Consider the following 24,869-nt stretch of genomic DNA (forward strand, 5'->3'; position numbering starts at 1 on the left):
CTTTGCCACAGAATTATGATGAGATTGATACCTATATGATAAATCTTAAGTTTTTTTTAATTTATTTTTTATTTATTTTCAGCATAACAGTATTCATTATTTTTGAACCACACCCAGTGCTCCATGCAATCCGTGCCCTCTATAATACCCACCACCTGGTACCCCGACCTCCCACCCCCCGCCCCTTCAAAACCCTCAGATTGTTTTTCAGAGTCCATAGTGTCTCATGTTTCACCTCCCCTTCCAATTTCCCCCCAACTCCCTTCTCCTCTCTATCTCCCCATGTCCTCCATGCTATTTGTTATGCTCCACAGATAAGTGAAGCCATATGATAATTGACTCTCTCTGCTTGACTTACTTCATTCAGCATAATCTATTCCAGTCCCATCCATGTTGCTACAAAAGTTGGGTATTCGTCCTTTCTGATGGAGGCATAATACTCCATAGTGTATATGGACCACATCTTCCTTATCCATTCGTCCATTTAAGGGCATCTTGGTTCTTTCCACAGTTCGGCAACTGTGGCCATTGCTGCTAAAACATTGGGGTACAGATGGCCCTTCTTTTCACTATATCTGTATCTTTGGGGTAAATACCCAGTAGTGCAATTGCAGGGTCATAGGGAAGTTCTATTTTTAATTTCTTGAGGAATCTCCACACTGTTCTCCAAAGAGGCTTTACCAACTTGCATTCCCACGAACAGTGTAAGAGGATTCCCCTTTCTCCACATCCCCTCCAACACATGTTGTTTCCTGTCTTGCTAATTTTGGCTATTCTAACTGGTGTAAGGTGATATCTCAATGTGGTTTTAATTAGAACCTCCCTGATGGCTAGTGATGATGAACATTTGTTGTATGGAATCAGAAGAGACCCCGAATCACTAAGGAAATGTTGAAAAACAAAAATAAAACTGGGGGGCATCACGTTACCTGATTTCAAGCTTTACTACAAAGCTGTGATCACCAAGACAGCATGGTACTGGCATAAAAACAGACACATAGACCAGTGGAACAGAGTAGAGAGCCCAGGTATGGACCCTCAGCTCTATGGTCAAATAATCTTCGACAAAACAGGAAAAAATATACAGTGGAAAAAAGACAGTCTCTTCAATAAATGGTGCTGGGAAAACTGGGCAGCTATGTGTAGAAGAATGAAACTCGACCATTCTCTTACACCGTACACAAAGATAAACTCAAAATGGATAAAAAACCTCAACGTGAGACAGGAATCCATCAGACTCCTAGAGGTAGAACATAGGCAGTAATCTCTTCGATATCAGCCACAGCAACTTCTTTCAAGATAGGTCTCCAAAGGCAAAGGAAACAAAAGCGAAAATGAATTTTTGGGACTTCATCAATATCAAACACTTCTGCACAGCAAAAGGAACAGTCAAGAAAACAAAGAGGCAACCCAAGGAATGGGAGAAGATATTTGCAAATGACAGTACAGACAAAAGGTTGATATCCAGGATCTATAATGAACTCCTCAAACTCAACACACACAAAACAGATAATCATATCAAAAAATGGGCAGAAGATATGAACAGACATTTCTCCAGTGAAGACATACAAATGGCTATCAGACACATGAAAAAAATCTTATTTTTTTTTTAAAGATTTTGTTTATGTATTTGACAGAGAGAGAGAGTTCACAAGTAGGCAGAGAGGCAGAGAGAGAGGGGAAAGCAGGCTTCCCTCTGAGCAGAGAGCCCGATGCAGGGCTCGATCCCAGGACCCTGGGTTCATGACCTGAGCCAAAGGCAGAGGCTTAACCCCCTGAGCCAACCAGGTGCTCTGGTGAATCTTAATTTTTACCTGGAAAAATAAGCAGCTTAGTTTTCAGAATCTTTTTATTGTTTTGTTTTTTAACAAACAAGTCTTTGGCATATAATTGTTAATGAAATAGAAGCAAAAGAACATTTAGAATATTGTTTAATAATGTTTAGTAACCTCATCTAAAATGGGGTGAAGGATTTCAAAATGCCTTTAAGCTGCCATACTTAATGGTAATGAAATTTCCAAGTTATGTATACCAGATAAAGCAAGAATTTTCATAATTTATGGACATGCATATGAGACGAACAGAGGACTATAAACCCCTATCAAGGGTTGAACCTAAGAGGTTACAATTATATCAAATTCTATTAAAATTTACCTTAACCTATAACCAGTTGCTGAATGAGTTTAACTTTTAGAATTTGTTAAGCAAGACATTGTGAAGAAAAATTCTGGGTCAGTGATTGACAACATGTCCCAGGAGTTGAAGAATGTTGTTTTTTTAATGGCATTATGGACAGAGCTCAGGAAAGCCATATACACCAGAGGCAGTTGTCTAAAACAGAAGCTTGGGATAGAAAACTAGATAATTAGGGGCACCTCCGTGGCTCAATTAAGTCTTACACTGTTGATTTCAGCTTAGGTCATGATGTCAAGGTAGTGAGATCAAACCCCACATGGAGACTCACGTGGAGCCCTGCTGGGGCTCTATGCCAAATGGAGCCTGCTTAAGATGGTCTCCCTCTCCCCGTCAACTACTCATGCTCTCTCCTCTGACCTTTTTTAACCTTCTGCAAGTAATAAAAAATATGAAGACAATTAATATTCTACTCATATGGAACATAAGGAATAGCATAGAGGACCATAGGGGAAAGGAGGGAAAACTGAATGTGAAGAAATTAGAGACAGACCATGAGAGACTCTGGACTCCGAAAACAAACAGAGGGTTACAGAAAAGAGGGGTTGGAGGGATGGGGTAACCAGATGATGGGTATTAAGGAGGGCACGTGCGGTGATGAGCCCTGGGTGTTATACGTAACTAATGGGTCATTGAACACTACATCAAAAACTAACGATGAACTATATGCTGGTTAATTGAACATAATAAAAAGAAAAGATGCTCATGGCATATGTACTCCAACAATTTAAGTTTTTAAAAGTAGACAACTTTCTAAGCCGCTTTTTAATGAAGATTTCTAGTCTTGACTTTTTCTAAACTTTTGTTCCTATGAATCCTGTGAGAATTTCCAAATTTAAAACATTCTTTTATTTTTTAATATATTTTGCAGTCTAATCACACTGGAGATCTTGACATTGGTTCTGCTTTAGTATTGACCATTGAAAGTACTCTCATCACTGCTTGTTCTTCAGAATCTCTGGTTAGTAAAGGGCATTTCAAAAACTTTTGTATTCGTTTTGCTGATGGCTTTGAGACATCGTGGGATGACTGGAAACCAGAAATTCGTGGCGATCTAGTGATGAATGCCTGTGAGTGCCTTTTATTTTCTACATGAGGGTTAGAATTTTTTTAATTAAAAAAAAAAAAGGCAGAAAAGCAGTGTCTTCATTTGTAAAACCAAAAGGTGCTTAGCTTATAGGAATGTTATTGGACTTTCTGAAATAAGGGCTCTTTTTAGTTAAAGATAGGTCATATTTGTGAAAAACTGCAGCTTTCAGTAGTTTTGGTAAATGAATCAACTAGGCATTCTTCTTGATAGTCTAGCATTTGAAGATTCATTTACTACCTGATTTTTTCCTATGGTTGATTCGTGAATGACCAGATAAAACATCTTTGCTCTGTGGGGATCTTCAAAGGAAGTGATAAATGTGCAAGATCCAGTTCATCATATGACATAGATCATCAGGTTGTAGATAACCAGAAATAGAAACTCCAGCCATAAAATAATATTGATACGAATAAATTCACATGTCTAAATGTGTAAGCTACAATGTGTAACTTGTGTGAATTCCTTTGATTCCATAATACTCAAGGTTGGGTGTAACTAAAGCTATCTTTATATACAGTTTTGAAGGTACGTGGTTTTATTTTTATTTTAATATAAGAAATGTTATAGCAGAGCTCATAAATCATCATTAATCTTCTAATAAAGAAAAACTGAGGAATTAAAGGTTGCAAGCTAAAATTCCTCAGCCAATCTCTAAACCAAAATTAATACTTACTTTACAAAGGTGGTATGCTGTTGTTTATGTAGTTTTTTCCCTTCTCCATTGGAAGAAAATTTTCTTCCCAGTTCTGGATCTTCTTTAAAGAACAAGAAAACTTTTCATAATTTTTATATCAAAACTTGAAGTTTTGGCATTTCATTTTGACTAAAACCTAGATAAAATTATGGGTGAAATTCTGTTGTGACGGCTTCTCACTTAAATAATCCATAGGTAAAATAGTGGAATTTCTGTGAAATTCAAGTAACTTCAAGTTACTAGGAGGACTTGATATCAAAGTACTTATGCTTAAAATTCATAAGAAGAAAAACAGCCTTCATCAGAAATCTTTACAAATAAGCTTCTATACAGTTGTTACATATATTTTTAAAAGTCACTAATAACTTTTGTGTCTTTTTTTTCATAAAATAAAGTTAAATTACTGATTTCTAGTAAGATGATATCTTTACCTTTTTTATAATCATTAAAATGGATAAATGTATTTGGAAGCAAAGAGAGAATACCATTTCCTTAACAGTTTATTATAAAGGGAAAATGCCTGAGAAATATGCCCCTGAATTAAAATCAAAAACATATATTAAAAAGCTATAAACAATAACTCAGCACCTCAGTGTTTATTATACCAACTAAGTAGAATACTAATATGCTGAAAATTACTTATTTTAGTTTTTGTAGGCAGTGGCTTAACCCACTGAGTTATTAGTGACTTTTAAAAATATATGTAACAACTGGATAGAAGCTTATTTGTAAAGATTTCTGATGAAGGCTGTTTTTCTTCTTATGAATTTTAAGCATAAATGACTTGTCTTTATGACATGCTTTTTGTTTGGTGTCTTGGGAAGGAAGCAGAAGAGTTGAGTATTTGTTTTATTGACACAAATATTCTAAATTATAACAGGGGATGGGGCGCCTGGGTGGCTCAGTGGGTTAAGCCACTGCCTTCTGCTCAGGTCATGATCTCAGGGTCCTGGGATCGAGTCCCGCATTGGGCTCTCTGCTCAGCAGGGAGCCTGCTTCCTCCTCTCTCTCTCTCTGCCTGCCTCTCTGCCTGCTTGTGATTTCTCTGTCAAATAAAAAAAAAAAATCTTAAAAAAAAATAAATTATAACAGGGGCAAAATAGTTTTTTATTAGTAATAATAAATAGAACAGAAATGACATTAAGTATTTTCAGAAATGTTTGAATTAGGGTAGAGAAACAACGAACAGTAGAGTTATGCTATAGGATTTTTTTTTTTAACAGATCATTTTAAAATCAGGCCCTAGGAAAAAAGGTGATCTAGGTGAAATGCCTCTATAGGAGGATAATGTTTTCTAGGAAGTGCAGTAAAAATTAGAAAAATTTGTATGTAGGATTCAAAGGAGCATGTAAGTAGATAGAAAAGATCAGACTCTTCACTAACATTCATTTATAAAAATTATATAAACCATTAAAGTTTGAAACTGTAGTATTGGGGGGGGGCGGTAAAGGAGATGTTTGAAAGCCTTAAGCTCTCTGTTAACACCTGGGGGAACATGAGATTAAAAAAGCAGGAAAATTGCCCTCCTGGATTCAGATTAATGGTTGATCCAACTCAGCATTCTGTCTCTGACTCAGAGACCATAGGCAAAACAGGGAAGAGCCTCACTGATTTCCTTCTCCTCACTTTGAAGATTTGGATCTACTCCCCCCAAATCTTAAAATTCCTTTTTAATTTATCATGGCTCTGTAATATATGAATTTATGTAATTTTTTAAAAATTAATTTTTAAAAATTCTCTAAAAATTCTTGGGATTGAAAGTCCTAGAAGTTTTCTATCCTTTTTTTTTTTTTTTTTTTACTAGCTTTCATTTGGCCTCCATTATGTTACTCAAATTTCAGAAGGTTTTCTTTTCATTACAGCATTCTTAGATTTGAAAGAGTTACCTAAGTCCTTTTTGTTCTGATTTATAACCATGACTTTAAAGGTTAATTAGGCAATCTTTTACCCTAAGACAAGACATTGTTCTCTCAAATTCTGTAATTTGTATGTAAAGCACAGGTACCATATGGTTAAAAAATATAATTTAGATTTTAAAGATATTGGCACTATCTTTTAAAAACCTACAAAATAGATACTGCCACTTAATAGACTGTTTCTCTCAAAATAAGCTAGAGTATTTCTGCAACTCAGATTTGAGTAACATTTGAATGGCAACTTAAGTTACAGAATGAATTGTAAAAGGACATTTCATTTAAGATTTATGACTGTCAGGTTTAGACTGAAATTTTGTTTCTATGAAGGATTACTGAGAAAGAGTCTTAATCCTGTCCTTAGGCTTCACTTTTTGAAAAGTTGTCTCAAAGATGGTATGCCCCTTTACTGTTTGAAATTGTTGATTTAGTTCACCTCTTTTTTTTCTTTTTCTTCTTTCTTTTTTTTTTTTTTAAGTTGAAGTTATCAGATTAAAGCTAAGTGGTAGTAAATTTTTCAGAGTTAAAATTAGATGTGTTCTGGGGATAGGTCAATGACTTTAGGAGCTTAATTGTTATGAGACTGACATCATGGCAGTCAGTCATTTTTTTCCTCATAAAATGATCCATGGAAAGACAAGGCTAATAAATCATGTCTGTGACCTAAATGTGGAAGTTCTTATTAACAGAAAATTATTTTTAAACCATTTGCTTTCTCAAAGTGCCATTCACAGGATGGCACAAATTGTCATAGCATCTGGAAACTAGTTTCAGAGTCAGTCAGGTATTGTCACATGCAGAATGTAAAGATAAAGCTGCAGTTAAATTCTTAAAAGCATAAAATAAAAAAATGTTGAGATACAGAATATTACAAGACATCTAAGGTAGATGTTTCATGTTTCATTCTACAGTTTAGAAATTGAGGCCTAAAGAAGCTAGTGATCCTATTTATATTTAGATAATAATCTTTGGTATTACAGTACAGTATTTAATTATAAAATAGTATTTAATCACAAGCATAATTTTTTTTTTTTTGCATCCTAGTTTTCTTTCTTTTTTTTTTTTTTTTAATTTTTAATTTTTTATAAACACAAGCATAATTTTATTGAAAACTATTTTTGGGGTGATTTTATGCAGGTGTAGTTCCAGATGGCACCTATGAAGTATGTTCTAGGACTACAGGACAGGCAGCTGCTGGTAAGTTCATGACTGGTATTACCTTTTTTACATAAATAAGTTAGATTTTGCTTTTTTATACCTATATATGTAAGTATACATATATACACACATAAAGCCTTTATATTAACATTGAGTCTTTAATTCTGGTGTTCCTTGATTTTAAAAAACCATTTTTATAGTAATATTAGCATATTTTTATCTATTTAACAATCATTTATTAGATACTTGCTGATATACTGCAAAAAGTTTTAGGAAAGACAAAGACAGGATATACTTTTCTACTCTATAAATTTGATTTATAATGTAGTTGAGGCTCTGCAGTGTGACTAAGCTATAAGTGGTAAGTTCAATAAAATATGAAATTCTAATTGCTTCTGAAATCTGATGAGGAAAGAGAAAAATTTCAAATTTTGAGGGATACTAGGATTAGAGACAAAAGAGGCAGAGAGAGAGGCAGAGTCAGAGGGAGAAGCAGGCTCCCCACAGAGCAGTGAGCACAAAGGCAGGATTGATCCCAGGACCCTGGGATTAGGACCTGAACCAAAGGCAGACACTTAACCAACTGAGCTACTCAGGTGGTGCAGAGAAAGCTTCTTTTAATATTTAACAAGTATTTGAACAGGGACTTGACAGACAAAATTGTTTCTGAAGCAAAAACTGGAAGGGTATGGGTCAGAAAATTCAGGCCGACAGAATATTAGTTATGCTGTGAAACCAGTGTCTAGTCAGAATTGTCCAGACTGGGTAGACAGAGTTATGTGAAAAGTAATATGGGAAAAATATTAAAGGATAATAAGGAGTCTGAACTTAATTTGGTAGAAAGTGGGAGAGCTACTGAATTTTTGTGAGCAAGAAAGCAGACACTTTCAAGGATTAGAAAGGAAAAAATATCTTAGGAAACTGGTTAGGAGATAACTCCAGAAGTTATAACCTGTCTCGACTAAGATGAGATAGTACAATTTACATTTTTATTGATTTTACTTGGTAAAGGTAAAGAGTAAGGGTGAGCTAAAGGGAGCTACATCCTCAAAATGTCTGTGCGAGTAGAAGCTGATTAAAGTTAGTAGAATTCCTTTCTCTCCTTACTATTTCTTGTTATCCTCCCCAAACCTAGCCTTGGTGCTCATCCTAAGTAACTTGCCTCAGAAAATAGCAAGGCCAACAGTCCCACTGATGGAGAACTGAAAAGATTAGGAAATTTCCAGGAGTAATGTTAGAAGAAATGGGTGATAACTGAGGTAAACGCATATGTATTTGGAGAAAGGTCATGTAAAAGTCATTGTCAGAACTCTGGTTTTTAAGTGACAACCCATGAAAACCATCTTAACCGAAAGGGAGAGTTTATTAAAAGGATACATGCAGATCACAGTTAAGCTTCGAAATGGCTATCTCAGTGAAGATAAGGAACAGGTCAGTTCAGAGGCCCTCAGAAACTCCTGGATCCAAGATTTCGACTGCCACCAGGGCTTTCTTCTTTGCTCCTCTCTGGCTGCTTCATTTTCTTCATACTACTGACTTCCTCCTTACACATGCCAGAAGATATGGCTGCCCATAGCCCATGAGCCTCATTCCCCCTCCCTCAAGCACTAGAGAAGGGATCATTTTTTTTTCCTGAAGTCCAGAGAAGGGTTTTTAGATTTCCAACTTTGACTCTCACCTGGCTTACTTATCTAATTCTGGCTAATAAGTGAGGGTCATGGAAATTCCCATTATAGCCATGGGAGGGTAGATCAGTTCAGGAGTGGGGGGAAGAGGGAATCCATTGTTCGCAGGAGAAAGAAGGGTGCTGCACAGAGGAAACAAAGGTGCACACTCTGCAGAGGGAAATCAATCCCAGACCTAGTTGTGGAGAGATTAGTTATTAAATAAAACCATCATCCATTTTATTCCTGAAATATAGATTGATTTAAATATCTGAACTCAATCAAGACTTACCAAAAATGCCACTTCTCTTTATTTAAACAGAAAGTAGTAGTGCTGGAACGTGGACACTCAATGTTTTATGGAAGATGTGTGGGATCGATGTCCATATGGATCCTAACATTGGCAAAAGACTTAATGCTCTGGGCAATACCCTTACGACACTGACAGGAGAGGAGGACATAGATGACATTGCTGATCTAAATTCAGTGAACATAGCTGACCTGTCAGATGAGGATGAAGTTGATACTATGTCTCCCACCATCCATACTGTAAGTAAACTCACTGTTAGACTTTTCTGGACTATCCTTTACCCTGAGACAGGGAAAAGATTGACTTAATGTTATTTATTATATTGTAGTTGATAATTGTAGAGGAAAGAAGAGAGTGATGGTTTCCTGTGTCTATATTTTGTAATTTTTTAAAATTTCATAATATTATCTTTTTATTGATACTTTTCTTATTAGCTGTCAAAAGACTTGTGCCTTAACCTATAGGTAATGTACTAACGTAAAAACAAAGTGAAAGCAAACCTATAGAGACAGACAGTACGTTAGTGGTTGCTGAGGGCTGGGGGAATTGGGGATGGGGAATGGAGAAAGATTGCTGTTAGTTATGAGCTTTCATTTGGGGGTGGGTGGTGAAAATGTTCTAAACAGATTGTGGTGACAGTTGTACAACTGTGAATATACTCAAAACCAATAAATTGTTCATTTTAAATGGGTGAATTTTATGGCATGTGGATTATATCTCAATAAAGATGCTAAAAAATGAATCTGAAAAGCAAAGTGCTTGTACACAAAATATACATTTAAAAAATGTATTTCCCTCTGTACTGTATGTTTTATAGTATAAATTATTTGGTAGTTTAAAAGCAAGTTACTCTCGGCTTTTATTCTGGTATTGGTTTAAACATTTTTAAAATATCTTTTAACTGTTTCCTGAAATAGTCCTGTTCTTAGAAAGAAATTTTTTAAAAATTAATGTTACTGTTTATTATTTAGAGTTCAGATGGAAGTTCAGTAAGTGGAGATGGCCACAAGCTCACCTTTGGGCAGCGACTTGTAAATCACCTTCTAGGCCTGACGCCCCCAAATCAGCGCCATTCTGTTCCTGCAGAGTATCTGTGTGACCCAGAGATGTGGGGCTCCCCTCAGTCTAGCCAGTCCCATTTGAGAGCATGCAGAGCTCACTCATGGGGAAATGTAGGTAGCAGCTACATAGATTCCTTGTGAAAATGAAGGGATTTGAATCACTGGAGAATTCCAATCATCTTACTTGATATAGATGGCTTTGATTCTTGCATGCTTCCTTTGATTTAAGGTGTTATTCTTGTGATAGTATAGATTTGCGGTGTGACCTGAAAGTGGTATTAACAGACATGCTTTTGATTTTTCAGGAAGCTGTAGACTATCGAAGACAAGGAGCATCTTGTAGCCAGCCAGGAGAACTTAGAGGAAGAAAAATTATGAAGCGTATAGTCGATATCAGAGAACTGAATGAACAGGCCAAAGTAATAGATGATCTTAAGTATGTGTAATGATTTTTATTATAATATAATATTTTTAATAATGGAATCATAGAATTTTAAATAGGGAGAAAACTGGATTTGGGCCAGTATACCCCCCTTAATTTATAAATGAGATCACCAAGGTCCAGTAGAGTTTGATAATTTGCCTGAGATCATACATTCATTACTGATGAAGTTAGGTGTGAGGTTCTGTCCAGCTCTCATCACAACTCCCCATTTCTGGGCAGTTTAATGACAGACTATGTATCATATATACATATCTCTACATATGCGTATATATCTATATATACCTTCACATATGTATATTAATATATGTGTTAGTCTTGCTAACATTGGTATTTCTGGAATGTAAATTTTTTTTTTAATGTTCAGTTAACCAACATACAGTGCATCATTAGTTTTGAATGTAGTGTTTAACAATTCCTTAGTTGCATATAATACCCAGTGCTCATCACAACACGTGTCTGGAATTTAAATTTTTAAGGAAGGAAACAAATTTAGCATTTTTTAAGTACCAATTGTGAATCTGACATGTTATTTTAATATAATCCTCACAAGATTTCTGTGAGATTAGATGGCATTATCCGAACTTTATAGGTGAGAAAACTGGCTCAGAGAGGTTAAAGAAGTGGTATTTGAACTTGTGTGTGTCTGAAGTTAAAGTTCATGTTTTTGTTTTTTTGGTTTTTTTTTTTGCCTGCTTGTATTAACAATTCTCTAAAACTGAGATGGATATAAGATGAGTAGGGAGGTCGGGAGTAGGTGGTGGTAATATTTTTTTCTTTATCTATTGCCTACTGCATATTATTGATTAAATAATACTTGCTCTAGAAGACAAAGTATCCTAATCATCAAACTTCGAAATTTTTGTTTTCCCAAAAGGTGATAGTCATGCCTATCTTTTCTGATCTTCATATACCACCTGTGTCTGTGGTTTTTGCATTCAGGAACTCTAAACAATAATGTGCATTTTGTACAATGAAAGGAATTACCTAAAAAATGATCTGTAAATTAATTATGATAGAGCGATTCACATTTTCCTGTTGAGTTACATTGCAGTGTGAGTTTTGCTCTTGGGGGTTAAAAGTGACTTGTAGCAAAATATACATCCTCCCTTTAAATTTTACCTGAGGCTTAAATATATGTATAATTTTACATTCAGACATTATTCTGCAGAGTGAGTCCATAGCTTTCATGAGATTGTCACAGAGGCTATTAATGCGGAAGTGGGAAAGAGCTGTTTCCTAAAATATTAGAGAGCTTTTTAACAGTTTACTAGGGATGAGTGTTAACTTTAAGGATTTTGGCCTGTCCATATATCTTTGATATTCTGAAAGTGAAAGAATTAAAAGGGAGCAAATATAAATCAGTCTTACTCTGTCACCCCTTTACACTAATTGCAGTATTTATTTTGCATCCAGAAAATTAGGTGCAAGTGAAGGAACCATAAACCAAGAAATTCAGCGTTATCAACAGTTAGAATCTGTTGCTGTGAATGATATTCGAAGAGATGTTCGTAAGAAATTACGGAGGTCCAGTATGCGAGTGAGTAAACATTTAAGAAGAATTTTATTATTAGAGTAGACCGTTCTTTTATTTTTCACTTTATGAAACTTTGTGACCATACTTAAGTTCTCTTTCGTTCTCCATTTCTAGTGATAATACCACTTGATTTGTACATTCCATATCTACTAGGTACTAGGTGTTATTTAAAGCACTTTACATTTAACAACCCATTAAATTTTACAATAGCCAAAGGAAGTAGCATGTATTATTTCCCCGTTTTAAAAATGAGGATGCTAAGGAGTGCCTGGGTGGCTCAGTGGGTTAAAGCCTCTGCCTTCGGCTCAGGTCATGATCCCGGGGTCCTGGGATCGAACCCCGTGTCAGGCTCTCTGCTCTGCAGGGAGCCTGCTTCCCCCCCTCTCTTTCTCTACCTGCCTCTCTGCCTACTTTTGATCTCTCTCTTTCTCAAATAAATAAAATCTTAAAAAAAAAAAAAAAATGAGGATGCTGAGACAGCAGCCAAGTAATTTGACGAAGGTTATACAGTCATTAACCTTGGCAGAGCCAAGATTAAACCCAAACAGTGGGACTCTGCAGTCTGTCCTTAGCCACTACTTTTTATCCACCTTTCATAAAACCGTAATGTCTTTTTAGTGTCTTACTCAAATATGAGTCTTTTGACATGTCCATTCTACTCCCGTCCCATTTTCCACAGCTGACTTTACCTGTTAGCCACTCTGTACTCTCAGCACTTCATTCTCTTTTCTATGCACATTTAGTTGTGCTAACTAGAATATGAGTCTCTTAAACAACAAGTTATTTATCTTTGACTCCATTTCCTACCACATTTTTTTGGTCCAATTGCTGAATAAGTCCAGTTGCTGAGTAAGTGAAATAAGTATGTAGATAGATATACTATAAACATATAGTAGAAAATAATTCTAAAATGTATTCAAATGAAGGTAGGTTGCCTTGGGTCAAGGTGGTCTTGTTAGTGGAAAAACTACTTTTTTCAGAAGAGGTAGGTTCTTAACTCTTTTTTTTTTTTTTAATAATCAGCAGAACCCTTCATTTTTTAGTGGCACCTTAATACATAAAAAGCATTAAATCAGAGTTGCTAGGACCAGAAGAAGAGGGGAAAGTTTGCAGGGATTCAGGGTTTATTGGCTTGACCTTTCTTGACCACCCCGAACTCCCAGACATCCTAGTTTGAAAACTGTTCTAAATTATTTATTCAAATTGAAGATAAAATCCAGTTTAAGTTATTCATCACTGGCTTCTGATGGTAATAAATGGATAGTGATGATCTGTAATGCATAAGTCTTTGTTTAAAATTTTTGCTACTGTATACCTAACAATCATAAAATAAAAGTAAAGTACTGCTTATGCACTATTTATAAGGTAGTTTATATTTGGTAATTGACTGTTAAAAATAAAACTATGTAGAGAGATTTAGGGAAATTCTTGAACTTTTATCAGTGTTCTTAGCATATATCTCATCTGTCTTCCCCCCCTCACTTCCTCCTCAGTCCTCTTGCATTCCACATCTCCATTGTCTTGGATCATTTCAATATCTAGATCCCAATTACACATTTAGAGATAAGTAGACTGTTGAGGTCACCCCTTCCTTTCCTTTCATATAGTGCTATGGCAGGCATGCCAGGGGGTGGTACTTAAAATGATCAATCGTTCCCCCACCCCAACTGGTCTCCCCATCCCAGCCTCTCCCTCTCCCCTTCCTGCTCTCCTCCGATCTCCCTTTTACCTCCTCCTGCCACCCAGCTTCTCCCAGAATGTTTCCTTTTAATTCTTTTTTTTTTTTTTTTGGCCTTCTTCCCTTTGTTTCCTTTCTTCTCAGCTTATTTCTGTACCCTTCATCCTGTTTCCAGTCTTTTTCTTTTCTCTGTCAGGCCAGATGGTGAACCATATTTCCATTGTACAACCCTTCTAATTGACGTTAGGACTAAAGAGTGGCCGAGTCCTGCTCTACTTTGATCCATCTATACTGTTAAATGACATTTAAAGACAATTTTTTTATAAAGATTTTGTTTATTTATTCAACAGAGAGAGATCACAAGTAGGCAGAGAGGCAGACAGAGAGAGAGGGGGAAGCAGGTTCCCCGCTGAGCAGAGAGCCCAATGTGGGGCTTGATCTCATGTTTTGTTTTTTAATGAGATGCTAAAGATTAAGGAATGGGATACCAAAAATTTAATCCTTCGATAAGGTAAGTATTTAGAAATATTTAATGTCAGTAAAAAATTTACTGACATTTGTTAGACTTTTATAAAGTCTAGGGACTTTTTAAAAAAAGAATGCTAATGTTCAGTAACTTCATATTTTTCTTCCAGTTCCAGGACCCTGGGAGCATTACCTGAGCTGAAGGCAGAGGCTTTATTTAATCCACTGAGCCACCTAGGCTCCCCTAAAGACAAATTTAAAGTAGCATGTTATTGACCTGGGGAAAATATACTATTTTGTTGAATAGAATATTTTACCTATAGTCAGATACTATGACAATAAGCAACTGTCTAAAGTCACTCTTCCTCTCCCATTTCATTAGGCTGCTTCTCTAAAGGATAAGTGGGGTTTGGGTTACAAACCAAGTTATAGCCGTTCTAAAAGCATTTCTGCTTCTGGAAGACCTCCTCTTAAACGAATGGAAAGGGCAAGGTAATACCTATTTTCATCCACTGAAACAAGTAATAAAATTACTGACTCCTTTATGTAGATCCACTAATTTATTGTGTTCTACTTGGGGAAATTACATAATTAAGGGAGCAAAAATTAATCTTATTAGTCAAATATCGGTAATAATGGATACTATCCAACTAAAAAATTTATTTGAGGAATTCTTCTAGTGTATGTATACTGCAATCACTGTGTGCTTTTTAGAAAAGAAGTACATTGCTATTTAGACAAGTTTATGTGTAAACTTTTGGACTATTCAAAGAAATGAGTGTGTGCAGATGAGTAACTGCTGCTATAAATTTACCATTTTAGAAGAGATGTGACTACATACATATTTAGCATATGAAAAAATGGAAATTCTACAGATTAAAGAAAAATACTGTCTTACTAATAAATGAGCATTTAAAGTAAGAACTATATTTTTTTTAATATGCTTTAGTTTCAGAAAACCTCATGTTAATCAAAACGTTCAGTTTTGTTTTGTTTTTTAATGAGATGCTAAAGATTAAGGAATGGGATACCAAAAATTTAATCCTTGGATAAGGTAAAATTTTAGAAATATTTAATGTCAGTAAAAAATTTACTGACATTTGTTAGACTTTTATAAAGTCTAGGGACTTTTAAAAAAAAGAATGCTAATGTTTAGTAACTTTGTATTTTTCTTCCAGTTCTCGAATAGGAGAAACTGAGGAGCTCCCTGAAATCCGTGTGGATGCAGCATCTCCCGGGCCCAGAGTAACTTTCAATATCCAAGATACAGTAAGAGAGATACTATTTGTTAGAGATACACAGTGTTAAATAATTTTTAGTAATTACAAAATTACAGTAGTTACAGTTTCAAAATATGAATTCCTACCTACAATGAAAGTGCCAGTTGTGATGGTGAAGTGTCTTTAAATTACCAAACAGCAAGACACTGCCGCTATGCTAGCATTTAAGAGCCATGCTGCTCATGTTAGTGTTTTGCACCTAGAATAAAGATTCCATACTGCTTGATCTTAGGTAGAAAGACTTAGTTGAATAATTTTCCTTTCAAGTATGAAACCATATTAAACTAGGTCTTTCATACAAGTGTAAATGTGGAATGTTTATACTTTATCTATTTATCTTATTATGTATTTTAGTTCAGAATATATAGAGATAATAGCAGAAACCAGAAGTTAGAAGGTCGGCTTAAAAGTTATATTTAATTTTGTATATGTTAAAATTTATGTTAACATGTTTGTTTTGTTTTTTGAATGTTTGTTTGCTTTTAAACCATTGTTTTTTTAATTTTTCATGAGTTTTTATATATTTTCTTATTATTTTAATTAAGTTGAAAAAAACAATATGGGGAAGTACGCCACAATCCAGCTGTCCTGGGGAAGGGTATTTTCAGGTACTTATTAAGAACAACATAAATCTTGCTTTAAAACTAATTAGCTACCCTGAAAATCTGCTTTCAAAATGTCTTCCTTTCATTTTATACTAAACTCAAACCTCAAAAATATTTTACATAAAGCTTCAAGATTGAATTCTTTTTCATCATGTATATTTTATAAGCTCTTGCATGAAAACATTTCTTGCAGAAAACATTTTAGTTCTGTATTTATTTAGTTCTGTATAATATTAATTACTGAATCTCCAGAATTACTAAATCAGCTTACCAAATTAACCAAATCATAAAACTGCTATTTATTAGTTATTTGCTAATCCCTAAATGAATCTGTTTTCCCTACATTCAATGACAAAATTAATCTTTTCTTTAAAAAAATTTTTAACTAATTGAAACTAGAATCAAACTTCTCTCAGAACAACAAATTAATCATTGAATGCTATTTCTTTGGAGTCACTGTGTACATATAAAAAAAGCATACATTTATTTTAAAAATCCATTTAAAAATTATGTTCAAAACAGTATGGCAAATGTGCCACCCAAGGACTTAAAGTTGAATTAACATTTTTATGAACCATATATTTTCCCTGAATATAAGTCATGAAAGTAAAATTAAATTTTAAAAATATATCCGTACACTCGATATATAAATCTTTGCCTAGAAATTTTCCATCAAGTTACATTAAAAAGTGGCACTTATTTCTCATACATTTTGTTTCCCTGCCCTCTTAAGCTATAGTTTTAGTACATATTCCACCATTACACTGAACTTAGAGTGAATTTTGTTTCAGAACTGTAAGATTATAGGGGTGCCTGAGTGGCTCAGTTAATTAAACGTCTGCCTTCAGCTCGGGTCCTGATCCCAGGGTCCTGGGATTGAACCCCACATTGAGCTACCTGCTCAGCAGGAAGCCTGCTTCTCCCTCTCCCACTCCCCCCTGCTTGTGTTTTCTCTTTCACTATTTCTCTCTCTCTGTCAAATAAATAAAATCTTTAAAAAAAAAAAAAGGAACTATGAGATTATGGGGAGATTGATAAACATGTCCTTTTTTTTTTCTAAAAATGAACTTGGAAATAAATCATTTAAAGAATTGAATTGAGGGATTCTCCTAATTTATATTTCCCCATCCATTTTTTTTTATTGAGACATGACAATATATCAGTTTCAGGTGTAAAACGAATGATTTATTTGTATGTTTTGAAATGATCAAGTATGTTTTGAAATGACCAAGTAATTCTCAGGCATTAATATTTGAATTGGTTCAAGTCCTATTTTTAAATAGTAATGTAAGCTATTTGTTTAAAAAAATAGCATATAAAAATCCCAAATTATAGAATAGATCATTAAGGCATGGTTAAATGTAAAATAAATGTAAAACAAAGGGATTGCACAGATTCTTACTTTTAAAATATTGAAGATGTTCTGATGAATAATAAAATGTTTTACTTAATTACTAAATAACATATATATTGTAAAAAATAAGGAAAAGCTGAATTCTGCATGTAAGACATTTTTATTATGGTACTCTATTTTTGTGTATCTAATTTTGTTGTATTTAATAGTATCAACAAATTACATTACCTTGCACATAACAATTCACAAAAGCTTATCCCATTTTCAAAGGATATTTGAGCAAGTCTCAAATTGGAAAAACAAATTAGGTCATAGGAAGTTTTGTTATTGTTGTTTTGTTTTGTTTTTTATCTACTTAAATACAGTGGCCTTCTGGTGCAATTCTCAGTGACATAGTGTTTATAATAAACTATTCACCTTAAAAAATAATATTTATAAGTTAGATTCATATCTTTAATTACATAATGATTGACACATCTGTTGTCTACAGCCAAATAGAGATTCTTGGCGGTGGGGGGGGGGGGGACGGGACTCATTTTTAAAAGCTAGCTAGCTATAAAAAGCTTCCAGAAGCATGAAATACTTTCTCAAGGGACACTGCATGCTCTTCCATCACTAATTACTCTCTTGCCCTTCTGATTTACAGTTGATCACATTGTTTGTTTTGTCTCCACAGCATGTTTAACTATGCTTAAAGAATTACACAATATGTACTAATTAACAGGCTGATATGTTTATATAATGTAAAATTTCACTCTGATTTTTAGTATGTCAGTAGTGTGTCTGTCTGTGGTAAGACCTTCCTTCCTTGGTGTGCCATTTCATATGACGGTTCAGGGTGAGGAAATTCAACCCTTGAGAGAATTTTAAATGCTTAAACATATATTTTTTCTTTTTCTTTTTTTAAGTAAGAGATGTATAATGTGAACCTGACTCACATCTTTTTACACTCAGTTTCCAGAGGAGACAGAACTGGACCTTTTGTCAGTAACCATCGAAGGACCATCCCATTACTCCGCAAATAGTGAAGGATCATATTCCGTGTTCAGTTCTCCCAAAACTCCAGGAGGCTATTCATCAGGCATTCCTTTCCAGCCTGAAGAGGGCCGACGGGATGACAGTTTGTCTTCTACTAGTGAAGATTCTGAGAAGGATGAAAAGGATGAAGACCATGAGAGGGAAAGGTTTTATATTTACCGGAAACCCTCGTAAGTGGCCTTTTTGTTTTGAGACCCATCGGTAGTATTTCAGAGTCTAAAACTGAGCTTTGCAGAATTATGTGTAACTATTAAATTTTACAGAAAAAAAATCTTAATGTGCCTAGACTAAGAAACTAAATGAGCTAAATGTAATTTAGCTCCATATGACATTATTTTTTTCTTTCCCTATTCTTTGTTCTTTTAATAAAATCAGAAAAATAGCATTTCACAATTTGCAAAAATGAAATCTTATAAATGTAGAATATAGTTCATACATTGACATTCAGACTCCTCAATAGGAATGATTATGCCTGTGTCCTCAGCACCTAGCATGTCAGCTGGCGTGTAATAGTTACTGAGTGTATGGTTGTTGAATAAAATGTGACTCCATCAAACTTGGGAAAAATTTCAATTAGTATGAGCTAATTGAGTAATATATATGAATTTATAAAATGGTAAAATTTATTTACAGACTATTGCTCACATAACATATTGAGAAATAGTTTGTTGAAAATTCTTCGAATTTAGTAAAATGTAACAGTCAATTCTTTCTCTAGACACACATCTCGTAAAAAAGCAACAGGCTTTGCTGCTGTTCATCAGTTATTTACAGAACGCTGGCCCACAGCTCCAGTCAACCGAAGTCTTAGTGGCACAGCTACAGAGAGAAATATTGACTTTGAACTTGATATACGGGTGGAAATTGATAGTGGAAAATGTGTTCTCCACCCAACTACCCTTCTACAAGAACATGATGATATAAGCTTGAGAAGGTAAGAATTTGGTCAGAAAAGGTACATTTAACTTTATTGCTATATCCCTGAATTACAAACAACTTTTTCACCCATCTCCCAAAATACAGATTTAAAGAGTGGATTTAATCAGAGTTTTAAGTTTGAGTGGTTACTTGTATAACATACTAGTTCCTTAAACAAGTGTATAAAATTTTCTGGCAACTAGAAATGCATTTCTGCTTTAGATTCTAGCAATTTAATTAAAAGAGTTGTGTCTTTGTAATTCTCCTTTAAATAAGCCCAAATTTCTCAGTCTCTGTTCTTGTATTGTGAATATTTCTGTTTTAAAGAACAGTGCAGTACTCAAAGATTTCTTGGTTATTCAGAGTTTTGGTGAATTCAGAAAAAAAGCAAGATTGGGAAACTGGGGACAAAGAAGCCTCAGTATATTGGAATGTAGCTTCACCATTTATCTCCATCATTGAAAAAGTGGTGTTATAAATAGGTTTAAGATTAGATTATTTTTTCTTTGAATTTTTGCCTTTATCTCCTAATCTTTTTTTTTTTTTTTAAAGATTTTATTTATTTATTTGACAGAGAGAAATCACAAGTAGATGGATAGGCAGGCAGAGAGAGAGAGAGAGAGAGGGAAGCAGGCTCCCTGCCGAGCAGAGAGCCCGATGCGGGACTCGATCCCAGGACCCTGAGATCATAACCTGAGCCGAAGGCAGCGGCTTAACCCACTGAGCCACCCAGGCGCCCATTTATCTCCTAATCTTGAACTAAAGAAAATAATAATTGAGACAATAGATGGGAAGTGACTAGAGATGTCAATTTAAAAAAGGGGCAGAATGCTGACAACTGTTGAAGCTGGAAGATGGAGCCATAGGGGTTTACAGTTTACCATTCTGTTTACTTTTCGCATGTTTGAAATTTTTCACAATAAAAGATTTTTATGGGCACCTGGCAGGTTCAGTCAGTAGACCATGTGACCTCGAGCTCCATGTTGCATATAAAGATTACATTTAAAAAATAAAAATTTTTTTTAATGGTTTTTTTCCTAAGGAGGGTTTTATAAAATGAGAAGATAAAAAAGGCACTTAAACAGTTAAATTCCTACAAATGTAGTAGTAATGATAAAAGCATGCTAATTCATTAAAATAGATTGCTGATATTCAACTGATTTTACCTGTATAAAGGGCAATTTCATTTGGCTCAACCTGATACGTTCATGTGAAACCCCTGTGACCTCAGGAAAGCCTAAAGGTGGCTGCCCTATGTAGTTCCAGAGCATACAACATGAATATCATCCATGCATGGTGTTAGCCAGCTTAGCTACAGGCACTAATGAGCTTTCCTTTTTCAGGTTTATTAATGAAGGATTATATTCCACTTGCTGTATAAGTAAAAGTTTGATTATAAACAAAAGGAGATGATTGCCTTTTTTAAAAAGATAAAAATCATTTTTCTATTTATAGGAGTTATGATAGAAGTTCCAGGAGTTTAGATCAAGACTCTCCTTCAAAAAAGAAGAAGTTTCAAACCAATTATGCTTCTACCACCCATTTAATGACTGGCAAGAAAGTACCATCTTCTCTACAGACCAAGTCTAGTGATTTAGAAACAACAGTATTCTACATTCCTGGAGTTGATGTAAAGGTAAAAACCTTAAAGTCTAGGATTAGATTATTCTTCGCAGTGTTTATTTTCTATCATGTGTGTTCTTCCTTTACCGATTATATTAAAGTGAGACTTTCCAGCATTTTTCTCTGATATAACTATATTCTGAACATAAGAAGATCCAAACTTCAGGTTGCCACTTCTTTTATACAGCTTCTTCATTGAAACTTTGTTAGTACGAAGTTACTTTTTTATGCATTGATAATCATATCATTTGTTAAACCTTTCCTTGTCCAACTTAAACAACTGTTTTTTAGATTATAGAGTTATAGACTCCTATAACATTAAGTTAGGAGGAACTTAATATCTGGGATGACTTTTTAAATTTTAAATGAAAAACAGCTAAGAATCTTGCTAGTATCACAGTGTTAACTTGTAATAAACTGGAACTGGGTCTTCTGACCCCTGGATTGGTGTTCTTTCTTCCACATTTTTTTTTTTACATAATGTTGGTTTTTCTCATCTTCATTATTTTAATTTTGAAAGTTTATTTGTCTTAATACAGTTGCATTACAATTCCAAGACACTAAAGACCGAATCACCCAATGCCTCCAGAGGATCTTCCTTGCCAAGAACGCTCTCTAAAGAGTCCAAGCTGTATGGTATGAAAGATAGTGCACCATCTCCTCCTTCTCCTCCTTTACCTTGCAATGTCCAGAGCAAGACTAACACCTTACTTCCTCCCCAACCCCCACCTATTCCCTCAGGTATTTCAGGAAAATATGCTTTATTTTTAATTTTTTTGGTAACCTTTTAGTCATCACTTACTTGCTCTATTGAGAATTTCTTGCAAATTCACATGTTAAAGAAAAATATCCCATAGACTTGTCAATAACGATGGTATAAAACTCACATATAGAAGTCTGGCCCAACTTTTGGCTATTTCTCAAAGTGATACTACCTAGGATATCACTGTTAAAAAAATCTTAATATGCCAAATAGATTATTTATTTAACTTTTTAGATCTATTCACTTAGAAAAAATTTTATATAGTTCATATTTGTGAGTTTTTGATCTAAGTGGAAACATTAAACTTGTACTTTTAAGACAAAGTACATTGGTCTTAACCACATTTATTAATTATCTATTCCTGCATAACAAATGATCCCAAACCTGGTGGCCTATAACCTCAAACACAGTTTGTGGATCAGAAATACAGGAGCAGTTTGGCTGGTGAATCTAACTTGACTTGACAGTCTTTTTTGACATAGCAATCAAGATGTTGGCTAGGCTGTGGTCATCAGAATGCTCAACTGGGCCTGGAAAACCTACTTCCATCACATCCCATTCACATGGTGGGCAAACTGGTACTTTAGTTCCTCCCCATTTGGGCCTGTCCATTGGCTGTTTAAGTGTTCCTATAACAAGGGAACTGACTTCCCTGGAAAGGAGTGATCCAAAAGAGAACATAGCTACTAAAGTTGCATGTCTTTCATGGCTTAGCCTCAGAAGTCACAAACCATCACTTCCACAATATCTTATTGAACATACAGGTCAGCCCTAGTCAGTGTGGGAGAAAACTGTACACGGGCATGAATACCAGGAGGCAAGGGCCACTAAAGCTATTTTGGAATCTGGCTACCACACCACATGAATAATACCTTATATATATAGTAAAATTTCCCCCAAAAAAGGGAACATCAGGCTAAATAAGAATTAGTTCAAAAAGTTTCATTTTAGAGGTGGAATTTGATATATAAATCTTTTAAAATAACTAATAAATGTGATAATAATACATATTTTTTACATCACTTTTGAATTGGCAAGGCACATCTATCTATTCCCATTAAGTATAGGACAGATATTATTATCGCCATTTTATAAATGAGGGAAGTTCAGGTTCATAGAAGTTGAACTGCTTTTCTAGGTTTACAAAACTACTATATGTTGGGGGTGGAAACCTAAGCCAAAGTTAGCTGAGTCTTAGCTATTATGTTCATTCTACTCACCCAGAAATATTCCCTTTCTGAAGGAAAGAGGGATGGGAGTCATGCAGGGAGGCATTATAAGTAATCTACAAGTTCAGAACTACAGGAACACAGGAAAAGCCTGAAAACAACATTTTTCCTCACTTAACAAAAAATATTGTTAGTCAAATTTCTCTATATCTTCTTAAATGGACAAAATAATGCTAAATGAGACACTAAGCAAATTTTAAACAAAAAATTGAAGCAACATTTGTGACCTAGAGCAAGTAGGAATAACTTGTATTATATGCATCATTAATTATCTTTATATTCTAATATTAATATATCATATTTGTCAATTTGTTATTTTTACTGTGTTCTTATATAGTTTAGGAATAAGATGCTTCACCTGATTAAACTGTCATACATAGTTCTGATTTCTCACAAAATTATTATATGTTGTATGGGAACTATTAAATTCACCTCACATTTATAAATGTTTTAGCCAAAGGAAAAGGAAGTGGAGGAGTAAAAACAGCCAAATTATATGCTTGGGTAGCACTTCAGTCATTGCCAGAAGAAATGGTTATTAGTCCCTGCCTGTTAGATTTTCTGGAAAAAGCTCTGGAAACTATCCCAATTACACCAATTGAAAGGAATTATACAAGTAAGTACCCTCCTTAGTATTTACTTTCCCACCACAATTTTTTTTTTTTTTTGAGAGAATGCAAGTGCAGTTGGGGAGAGGGTTGTTGCAGAGGGAGTGGGAGAGAGAACCTTAAGCAGGCTCCATGCCCAGTAGAACGCAATGTGGAGCTTGATTTCAGGATTCTGAGATCATGACCTGATCTGAAATCAAGAAGCAGGTGCTGAACTGACTGAGCCACCCCATTGTTCCTGTATCACAAATATTTTTAAAATTCTATTACTTAGAAGGATTTTTAATGATGTTATACATTTTGATATAATATATTCAGTGATCAAGACTGTAAAACTGAAAAAGAACTTGAGAAATCTTCTAGTCCTCATTTACAAATAAAATAAATCTTGGTGTGGTCATATGATTTTCTCACGGCCATAGCTAGTTAGAGACAGAATTAACATCCTTAATTCCTACATTGGCTTCCCTCTTGGACTGGAAACTTCTTGAGGGCAAAGTCTTAATTTTCTTTATACAATGTTTGTTATAATAGGAGGGGGATTGGAATTTGGAGAAATGAGCAAGAGGTTTGAATAGGGAAAGATGTGTGGAATGATGGGCTATAGAAGCACATTTCTGTGTGCTTATATCCCTGATCTCAGTAGTAGCATAAGAGAAAGGATCTTTTTTTTTTTTTTAAGATTTTATTTATTTGACAGAAAGAGCCAGAGAGCGCAAGTGGTGGGGAATGGCAGAGGGAGAGAGAGAAGGAGAAGCAAGCTCTCCTCTGTGCAGAGAGCCTGATGCAGGACTTGATCCCAGGCCCGGGGGACCATGACCTGAGCCAAAAGCAGACGCTTAACAACTGAGCCACCGAGGTGTCCCAAGAAAGGATCTTTTGATAAATAGTTTGCCCAGAATGTCTGGCTTGTATAATCTGTTAAGTGTCCAAGTATTGATTTTGGCTCAGGTCATGATCTAGTCGCGAGATGGAGTCCCCCATCAGGATCCATACTGATCTTGGAGTCCGCTTAAGATTCTTTCTCTCCCAATGAAACAAAATGGGATTGGGAGGGAGACAAACCATAAGTGACTCTTAATCTCACAAAACAAACTGAGGGTTGCTGGGGGGAGGGGGGTTGGGAGAAGGGGGGTGGGGTTATGGACATTGGGGAGGTATGTGCTTTGGTGAGTGCTGTGAAGTGTGTAAACCTGGTGATTCACAGACCTGTACCCCTGGGGATAAAAATATATGTTTATAATGC

General features: G+C 35.0%; 1 protein-coding gene across 4 annotated transcripts in view; it reads left to right on the top strand.

Annotated features, from left to right (window-relative positions):
- Positions 1 to 24,869, top strand: part of BLTP1 (bridge-like lipid transfer protein family member 1) — a 222,595-nt gene that overhangs the window by 161,622 nt on the left and 36,104 nt on the right. For 2 of the 4 annotated variants that reach the window (XM_059378048.1, XM_059378055.1), the window contains 14 exons: positions 3,065 to 3,263; positions 7,028 to 7,087; positions 9,035 to 9,261; positions 9,994 to 10,194; positions 10,389 to 10,519; positions 11,942 to 12,065; positions 14,588 to 14,697; positions 15,384 to 15,474; positions 16,031 to 16,093; positions 18,399 to 18,652; positions 19,201 to 19,416; positions 20,856 to 21,036; positions 21,563 to 21,764; positions 23,470 to 23,631. In XM_059378048.1, coding sequence (XP_059234031.1) covers positions 3,065 to 3,263; positions 7,028 to 7,087; positions 9,035 to 9,261; positions 9,994 to 10,194; positions 10,389 to 10,519; positions 11,942 to 12,065; positions 14,588 to 14,697; positions 15,384 to 15,474; positions 16,031 to 16,093; positions 18,399 to 18,652; positions 19,201 to 19,416; positions 20,856 to 21,036; positions 21,563 to 21,764; positions 23,470 to 23,631 — 2,221 coding nt within the window. The remainder of the gene's footprint in view (positions 1 to 3,064; positions 3,264 to 7,027; positions 7,088 to 9,034; positions 9,262 to 9,993; positions 10,195 to 10,388; positions 10,520 to 11,941; positions 12,066 to 14,587; positions 14,698 to 15,383; positions 15,475 to 16,030; positions 16,094 to 18,398; positions 18,653 to 19,200; positions 19,417 to 20,855; positions 21,037 to 21,562; positions 21,765 to 23,469; positions 23,632 to 24,869) is intronic. The other 2 variants (XM_059378062.1, XM_059378072.1) reach the window with 2 other exon arrangements.

This window comes from Mustela nigripes, chromosome 1 (genome assembly GCF_022355385.1).
Source record: "Mustela nigripes isolate SB6536 chromosome 1, MUSNIG.SB6536, whole genome shotgun sequence".
Lineage (NCBI taxonomy): Eukaryota > Metazoa > Chordata > Mammalia > Carnivora > Mustelidae > Mustela > Mustela nigripes.